The sequence below is a fragment of the Trichomycterus rosablanca genome, chromosome 18 (genome assembly GCF_030014385.1).
Source record: "Trichomycterus rosablanca isolate fTriRos1 chromosome 18, fTriRos1.hap1, whole genome shotgun sequence".
Taxonomy (NCBI): domain Eukaryota; kingdom Metazoa; phylum Chordata; class Actinopteri; order Siluriformes; family Trichomycteridae; genus Trichomycterus; species Trichomycterus rosablanca.
Window position 1 is genome coordinate 1,555,461 of NC_086005.1, and position 9,110 is coordinate 1,564,570.

The 9,110-nt window shown below is 38.1% G+C and overlaps 1 protein-coding gene and 1 non-coding gene across 2 annotated transcripts; both read right to left on the minus strand.

Annotated features, from left to right (window-relative positions):
• Positions 1-338: 338 nt before the first annotated feature.
• mcidas (multiciliate differentiation and DNA synthesis associated cell cycle protein) lies at positions 339-4,569 on the minus strand. The gene is made up of 4 exons (XM_063014478.1): positions 4,482-4,569; positions 3,718-3,788; positions 2,976-3,086; positions 339-1,787 (listed from the first exon to the last, which is right to left on the minus strand). The coding sequence occupies exons 2-4, from the start codon at positions 3,778-3,780 to the stop codon at positions 1,227-1,229; spliced, it is 735 nt and encodes a 244-aa protein (XP_062870548.1). The 5' UTR covers positions 3,781-3,788; positions 4,482-4,569; the 3' UTR covers positions 339-1,226.
• Positions 4,570-8,510: 3,941 nt separating this feature from the next.
• trnat-agu (transfer RNA threonine (anticodon AGU)) lies at positions 8,511-8,584 on the minus strand. The gene has a single exon. It is a non-coding gene; the product is annotated as a tRNA-Thr (tRNA).
• Between the last annotated feature and the right edge of the window lie 526 nt (positions 8,585-9,110).

Below are 9,110 nucleotides of genomic sequence, written 5' to 3' on the forward strand. Positions count from 1 at the left end.
AATTCTACAAAACATCACAGATTTAAACACCTATGATAATTAATGCCAAAAATTTACATTAACTTGTAAGTTTGTGTGTAACGAGGAGGGTCGCGCCTCGGCATTGATGGCATTTTCCACCGGCCTGGTGCCGATGCTGGAACCAAAACCCCATAATATAATAACAATTATTATTATTATAGACCACTAACAGATTGAGGCTGATTTTGAAGCAGAATTGTCTCCAGTGCAGCTTTATTGAGGTGTGTTCTGTCTGTAAATGTCTGTAAATGCTGTATACAGGAGGTCAGTGAATCTGAAACACGGCTTCTTTAATAAATTAATATATTATTATTGTGATTTAAATAGTGTGAAGCTTTATATATTAAACAAACCTATTTATCATCCTTCTGATGGAAAACTGAGACACTTCAGGTCAGACCAAACTAAGAACAAGGTACACTATACTGTATGGCCAAATGTATTTGGACACCTGACCATGAGGTTGTTGGACGCCCCAGTGACAGAACAACAGCCCCTCTTTTGAGAAGACTTGTTACAAGATTTGGAAGTATGATGCCCATTTTTGCCCATTAAGTCAAAGTGTTGTATGGCTTGGTCAAGAAAGCCTCAGTTGATGTTCCAGTTCCAGAGCTCATGTCTTTATAGAGCTTGCTTTGTGCACAGTCATGTTGGAACAGGAAAGGACCTTCCCTAAAGCTGGAGGCCTATAATATAATATCCTTTATATAATTGGTTTATTATTCAGTAATTAAAAGATGTCCCGATACTTTTGTCCATATAGTGTACATAAAAAGTGTTGAGGCTCACTATGGTGTGAAGATACATGGTGGAGAACGTGTGCCACCCTGGGAGTGCACAGAGAACTGAGTATATCCAAACTGGGATCATACCCATCATTGGTTTACTCCATGTGGTGTCCACATATAGTCAAGAAGCCATTCAGGATTCAATTCAAGTAAGTGAATGTGCAAAAAATGTGGATTACGGTGTGTAAATAAATACTAAAACACACTGGTGTTTGGGGAACCCAGAGGAACCTGCAGTTGCTGTTAGTTTTAAGTTCAAGAACTGGTGCTGAACCAAGGACAAACCACAGAACCTCTATGTGGGTCTATGTTCTTAATGAAGTCAGAGGAACATGCAGGATTCATCAGTTGTGCTTCAAAACCCAAAGAACCTGCAGCATCTATTAGATAATTAGTATTTGGGAAAAGCCAGAGAATTTAGTTGTGTTTGGGAACCCAGAGGAACTTGCAGGATCCATCAGGTGTGAGTGAAGTTAGGGTCTTTCCATGAGGGTACGCTCTGGTCTGGACAGTACTGTGTTCTCTGATGGAGGTCTTAAAACACGCCGTGTCCTCCATACAGAAATGAGACGTTGATGGTGTCGTGGGTTTGAGAACCTGTAGTCCATGGAAAGATCCGAAGACACATACGGTCTCCGAGTGTAGACGTTGAGGGAAGTCTAGATCCTGGTCCAGCTTTGGTCTTTTTGTAGGACACCATCCCAGACTTTCTGTGAAGGAACACTCGTCACTGCTGGAGTCATGGTGACTCGGCCATAACTGTCTCCTCACGCGTGTGCTGGCGCGTTGTTCAGACCCCGGGGTGTACGGCTCTTCCTGTTCCTTTTCTGGCGGCGTATCTAAGAGCAGGGACTCCAGCCAGGAAGGCTGTGGTGATGATGGATGCCATTCAGCTGGTTCAGCACTCGGGGAATGTGGGTGTGGAACGGGAGCTACAGCTGGGTGTGATGCACATTCCTCGGGCTGAAGTTGGAGCTCCTGAAATGGAAAAAGGAAACGAGAATGAAGTCATGTGCTGTTGGGGTGGATTGACTGATACCTGAGGTCACAGTGCCCCCTGGTGTGCAACTTTTTTGTATTTACTCCAACAAGCCTCAATTGAGGTTCTGAGGGTCATCTGTAGACCAAAAGAACCCAGAGGAGCCAGCAGGCTCTGTCAAGTGTGGTTGAGGTACAGGTTCTTCCAGGAAGGAGCTTTGGTCTCAACCTTACTTTCCTCACTTCACACTCTAACAAAGTTGAACGCTCAAACCTTGGTGAGGATCCTGGAGACTATTACGGTGTTTTAAATAAATGCTGATGCTGCTGCATCTGAAGAACGTCTAGACTGAGAAAGATGAAACCCAGACGGCCTTCCTGACGGCATTCCTATTTCTATCTAAGCTCGGGACCGGCACTGAGAGCCCACTGACAAGTGCACCTCCCATTGGCTAGGCTGTTTTGACCACCCCCCATTTTCTTTAGAATAGGTGTATATGGCCAAAGGTATTTGGACACCTGACCGTGAACTTGTTGTGCATCCCATCTAAAAAACGAATGGTATTAAAACAGCTAGACCAACAGCCGCTCCTCTGAGAAGCTTCTCACAAGACTTTAAAGTTTGACGTCTGTGGGAATTTGTGCCCATTTAGTCAAAAGATGACAGCATTTGTATGATGTTCCAGTTTGTTCCAGAGATGTTAAGTGGGGCAGAGATGAGGGCTCTGTGCAGGACACTGGAGTTTCTTTAAACCTTCCCTAAACTGTTAACTACTGTTGTGGTAAAACATGAACTGTATCATTAGAAGGGGTGTCCCAATGTGTCCATGAAGTGTAGCAAAGCACCAGCACACCATCACACGTGAGTGTTGGTATGATGTTTTTTCACACATAATGATAGTCATGGGGTTCAAATTTTTATTGCTCTGTTGGTTAAATTACTGGACTAGTAATCAGAAGATCGCTGGTTCAAGCCCCACCACTGACAGGTTGCTACTGTTGGACCCTTGAGCAAGGCCCTTAATCCTCAAGTGCTTAGACAGTATACAGTCACAGTACTGTCAGTCACTTTGGATTAAGGCATCTGCCAAATGCTGAAAATGTACATTTAGAAACCTTGTTTCTCTAGGCCGGTAAAGAGTCCCATTGTAAATCTTTTTATAAACGAATGAACGTGTTCTGACTTACGTCGAGTAAAGCAGCGTAATGATCAGCTTGCTTAAGCAGCTCCATCAGCTGAGAGTTCCTCTCCTTTAGAGCTGAGATCTCCTCCTGCTTCCTCTGTAAAGATTCATGGAGCTACAGCGAGAGGAGATGATTCTCATTAGTAATCAGGAGCAACATGGTGGAACACCACAGCTCGTCATTTCAAGATGCAATACAAGTTTAAAATTAAATAATAAATGTTTACATTAACGTAAATAATCCAAGGATGTAGCCATGAGTTGAACATGGGGGGATAATATGTATTATGATCACAGCCTTGAATTAATCCACAAGACTTCTGCTTCAGGTTATTGGGTCTGGTTACTGAGTCTCAATGGGTTAATCATGTTATAACCCGGCGTTAGGTCCTACAGTAGGTTTTAAGATCAGCAGTATTATGCAGTAGTTTAATAACTATGATACTTTAAACTACTAGCAAGGTGGATTCTGAGCATCTGGGTTCGACTCTCCTCCGGTCACTGAATGGAGTTTCACATGTAAGTGTTTATTATTTCATTCCAAACACATGCCATTGAGTGGATTGGCTAGGTGTGATTTTGCATGATTGTATGTTGCAGGTATATTTATACTTTGCATCCAGTGTTTCAAGCTAACACACAGCCACCACAATCCTGACCAAAATTAGGTGGTTAATGATCTAAATAGTGGAAAATTAAAGCAATAGAGGAATGGAAGAACTCTTTGATCTCTTCCTCTCTCTTACCTGTCTGTTGATCTGGATGGTGTTATTCAGGTAACACTGAACAGGATCCACAACGTCCATCATGAGCAGCTCTGAAGATTCCACACAGACAGGAAAAATCTAAATGTCTCATTTTTATGTCATATGTCATGCATCAGTTATTATTTTGTTTCCATCAGACATGGAAAACTCTTGAGTGTGTCTAGAGCTGGAACTCTCAGCTGTGGTGGGTTAGCCATAGACTGTTACACCACCAGAGCACCAGTGTTTTAATGATTCTATAGAGTTTGGCCTCAGTGTATAAAATCTGTTGAGTTGGGTGGAAATCAGCATCAACATCAACTCAGATCATTTCAAGAAAGTTGCTTTTTACAAATCCTAATTCATTATGCAGTGAGTTAGCAGTCAGGAACTCAGGAGGTTTTGGTGCATCGGTAACATGATTCTGTGGTTAATTGTGGCACCTAAACATGGTTAAAGAATTATTTACTGACAGTGGAATCATAACATGTGATAGAGAGAATGTACCGTTTAAAATAGTGTCTAACTTTAGCCATTATTATTAGACAGTGGATGTATTATATGTATCTGAACTTACCTTGTTCTTAACTTCATCAGTTTGAACGCTGAAGCATAAAATGATGAATAGAATTCAGCGCGTGTGCAAACGGACGCTCGAGACACTAATGACTGAAGAGCTGCAGCACGAGCCGCGAGCTTTATGTGTGTGTGTGTGTGCGTGTGTGTGTGCGCGTGCGTGCGTGTGTAGTGAGCGCGTGCCTTACCGCGCGCTGGCTGGTTTGTATGTTGTGGTTGTTAGGGGTGAAGATGCCTTCAGTCCGCGCGCCTCAGAACATTCCATTCAGGATTCCCGCTTCTGCCAACAGACACTACTGACATTTAATACAGAAACTGCACAACTATAATAATATAATAATAATAACAGACACTACAGACATATAATATAATACCATAAACTATAATAATAATAATACCAACTAACAATAGCAGAAACTACACAACTATAATAATAATAACAATAATAATGATAATACTAATAATAGCAGAAACTACACAGCTAATAATAATATAATAATAATAATAATGATAATGATAATACTAATAATAGCAGAGACTACACAACTATAATAATAATAATAATACCAGAAACAATAATAATAATAATAATAATAATAATAATAATAATAACAGACACTACAGACATATAATATAATACCAGAAAGTATAATAATAATAATAATACCATAAACTATAATAATAATAATAATAATACCAACTAACAATAGCAGAGACTAGACAACTATAATAATAATAATAATACCAGAAACAATAATAATAATAATAATAATAATAATACCAGAAACTACAGTACTAAAATAATAATAATAATAATAACAATAATAATAATAATACCATAAACTACACAACTATAATAATAATAATAATACCATAAACTACACAACTACAATAATATTAATAATACCATAAACTACACAATTATCATAATAATAATAATAATAATAATAATAATACCATAAACTACACAACTATAATAATAATAATAATAATAATAATACCATAAACTACACAACTACAATAATATTAATAATAATACCATAAACTACACAATTATCATAATAATAATAATAATAATAATAATAATACCATAAACTACACAACTATAATAATAATAATACCATAAACTACACAACTACAATAATATTAATAATAATACCATAAACTACACAACTATAATAATAATAATAATACCATAAACTACACAACTACAATAATAATAATAATAATAATAATAATAATAACATAAACTACACAACTATAATAATAATTACAATAATACCATAAACTACACAACTACAATAATATTAATAATAATACCTTAAACTACACAACTACAATAATATTAATAATAATACCTTAAACTACACAACTACAATAATATTAATAATAATACCATAAACTACACAACTACAATAATGTTAATAATAATACCATAAACTACACAGCTACAATAATAATACCATAAACTACACAACTATAGTCATAATAATAATAATAATAATAATAATAATAATAATAATAATAATAACAGAAACTAATAAAACAACAATTACAATAATTAATCTACAGAGATTTTTTATTGTCCTAATTAAGCTCTCGTGGAAGGCGGACGCACTGTTCCCTGCTCCCTTATCTCTCCTGCTTGGCTTCTTCTGTATATATTGTCTCGTCTACTCTACTCTTCAGAGATTCTCTTAGCACTGCACTTTGAAGAACAAATTATGGATTTGGTTAAATGGTCTCTGAATGCTATTGACACCATCTTCTCAACGAGGAGTTCGGGTTCGGGAAAACCCACATGCCCCGGCGGAACGCAGATGGCGGGATACGCGATGGACTCGTGGGAGAAGTGGAGAGTCGTGTGCCTGGCACCTCTTTCGTTAGAGGACATAGAAGATGTTTACCTATTCGGAACTGTGATTGTGGGGTTTTTGCTGATTGGATTAGGCTTTACTCTGCTGTATCAGGAAATTAAAAGAGTTGGGTCAGTTGTCAAGGGTCCCCAGAAACTGCCCAATTTGATTGATATGATGGGCAAAGCCGTCGGAACTCAGACTGTGACTATGAATCGCAATATGGAATTTATCTTGGTGAAACTAGCGGCTTTGCAAAGGGATTTGAATCAGAGACCGAATCAATCGCAGAGCATGTGTTAAGGAAATTTTTAACCGTGTTCGGATTACAAAAACAGGTCATTTCTGCTCTTTGGCTTTCCCTGCTATCAGCATGGCCTCGCTGATAAGGAAATTCCTCCGGAAGATCTGCGCTAAGGGTCATCTCACCCTCCCTCCACTGTTCTATGTTGACTGTTTTCATTCTGGGCAGCAACTGCTGTGTCGCCATCTTATCGCGTACTTTGTACAGACTTTTTGCAGGAATGAAAGAACTGACATTTTCCCAACCCATCACCCGACGCCTTCCAAACTAAGCTTAACCCCACCAATACGGCGAGACGGGTCTTAGCGCGCGCCGATCGGCTGCGAACCGCAAGATGGCTGCTTGTCGTAGTTTGGTTACTTTTCCAATCCCAACATCCCTACCTGTGGCTTGTTGTGTGACTATGTTATGTTTGTCATGTTTATGTGCTTGTGTGCTGAATGGAGCTTATCTCCTTCTTTCCCAATGTGGTCATTATTTCTTGTTTCTTCTAGAACTGCATTTCGTTGCCTTGTACTTGTACATGTGTAATGACAATAAAGTTGAATCTAATCTAATCTAAAAAATATCTAATTAGATTGCTAAGGCGTTTATTTATTAATTATTTGGACTTTATTTCACAGCCAGGCAAGTTTGCTGCAGGACCACAGGTTTGGAACGTCCAGACAATACTTCCAGTGGTGTCTCTAGGAATGTTCAAGGTAAAAATCTTCTACCCATTAGTGAATAAAATGGTCTCCTCCTCTCAGCTCATTAGCTTTCACCATGGTTGCTATACCCTGAACATTTGAATCTCAGGCTGGTGTTTATTTTACATTAACATTATCGGCACTTAGCGGACACTTTTATCCAAAGTGACTTACAGCATTGTGACAGTATACAGTCTAAGCAATTGAGGGTTAAGGGCCTTGCTCAAGGACCCAACAGTGGCAACCTGTAGTTGAACCAGCAACCTTTGGAATACTAGTCCAGTACCTTAACCACTAGGCCAGAACAGTCCCACTATAAAACATTTATAAAACATATTACAACTGAAGCAGATGAGGGCTGGTTATTAAGTCCCAATGGGTTAATCATGTCATAACCCAGCATTAGGTCCTACAGACTAGAGATAGTAGGTTTTAAGATCACTAGTATTATGTAGTGGTTGAATAACCATGATATGGCAGCCTAAAAAATATCCTGCTATAAATATAAAATACTACTTAATCTTGATAAGTAATTAATACTTGATAAAGACTTCATTTAGCAATATATGTTTGGGGGATTGGGAATCGTTAAAAAATATATAAATACTATATTTAGAATAATATTACTAAATTTTTTATATAATCACATATTGTAGTTAAAAGCAATAGTATTTCTTCCACGTACTACTATAGTAGTAGTATTTTTTACTACTACTCACCATTTTCTGAGGAAAATGTTATACTTTCTACTTACAGTTACATTTTTTAAACTGACTAGCTTTTCTAGATTAGAAAAAGTTGTTTGTTTAAACAATTTTTAAATAAAATATCAGCTTTTATTGTCACCAAGTTCAGTCTAACTTCAGTAGTTTGCATGTGAATGTGAATAGTAGGTAATGAGTCGATTCTCTGAATCCAGGCATTGACAGCTGAATCGACTCTGAAGCTTTTCAGGTGCACGCGCTGTTTAAAACCCGTGTCGTTTCATTCAGGTTTCGCGGGCAAAATTTAAATCATCAACCGACCAACGGAAAAAACGGTCGTTTTGAGGCAGAGCTTCAGTACTGAGAGGAACAACATGGTTCTACACCACAGGAACATGGAAATAACACGAAATATTACTATAACAGAAGGTAAACTAAGTGGAAATGCCACATAAATGCCAAAGTGGGTGGAATAATGATGGTGAGATTGAAACAAACAACCCAAAAACCCTTCAAATATTTAACATTATGTCATGACTGAAAGGAACCATGAAGAATTTTACTAGCTCTATTTGATAGATAGATAGACAGATAGATTGATAGATAGACATACAGTCAGATAGATAGATTACATGCCTTGCTTAAGGGCCCAACAGCAGCAACCTGGCAGTGGTGGGGCTTGAACCAACGACCTTTGGATTACTAGTCCAGTACCTTAACCACTAGGCTACAACTGCCCTAGATGTGTACACTTATTTCAGTATTTACCTGAATAATGGGTATATATCAACACTGCTAGACTTATCTTGGCCTTTATTTACATATATTAATAAATCTGCGTATTATACTGGGGGACTGTAATGTTTGGCTGTTTTTAACGATAAGAACTGTATAATAGCAGAGCTTTAAATAATCCTAACCCAAAGCTTTAAGTTTTCTAAACAGGATTTGACAAGATTTTGGATTATGTTGGGGAATTTGTTCTCATTTAGTCACAAAAGCATTTGTAAGGTCAGACACTGTTGTTTAAAAATGCATGGCTCGCAGTTGATGTTAATTCATCTCAAAGATCTTCAGTGAGGCCTTTTCCCAAACTGCAATATCTTTGACCCAAAATTGTACTTGACAGTAGGAGTCACATCCAGCCATTGCTCCAGCAGATTGTCTGTAGGGTGCCCTGAACAGGCTGGAGTCTAGGCGTCCCTGTTTGAGTCTCAGCGTCGGTGGGCTAATATATTAACCTGCTGCTCCATACAAGTGCTAA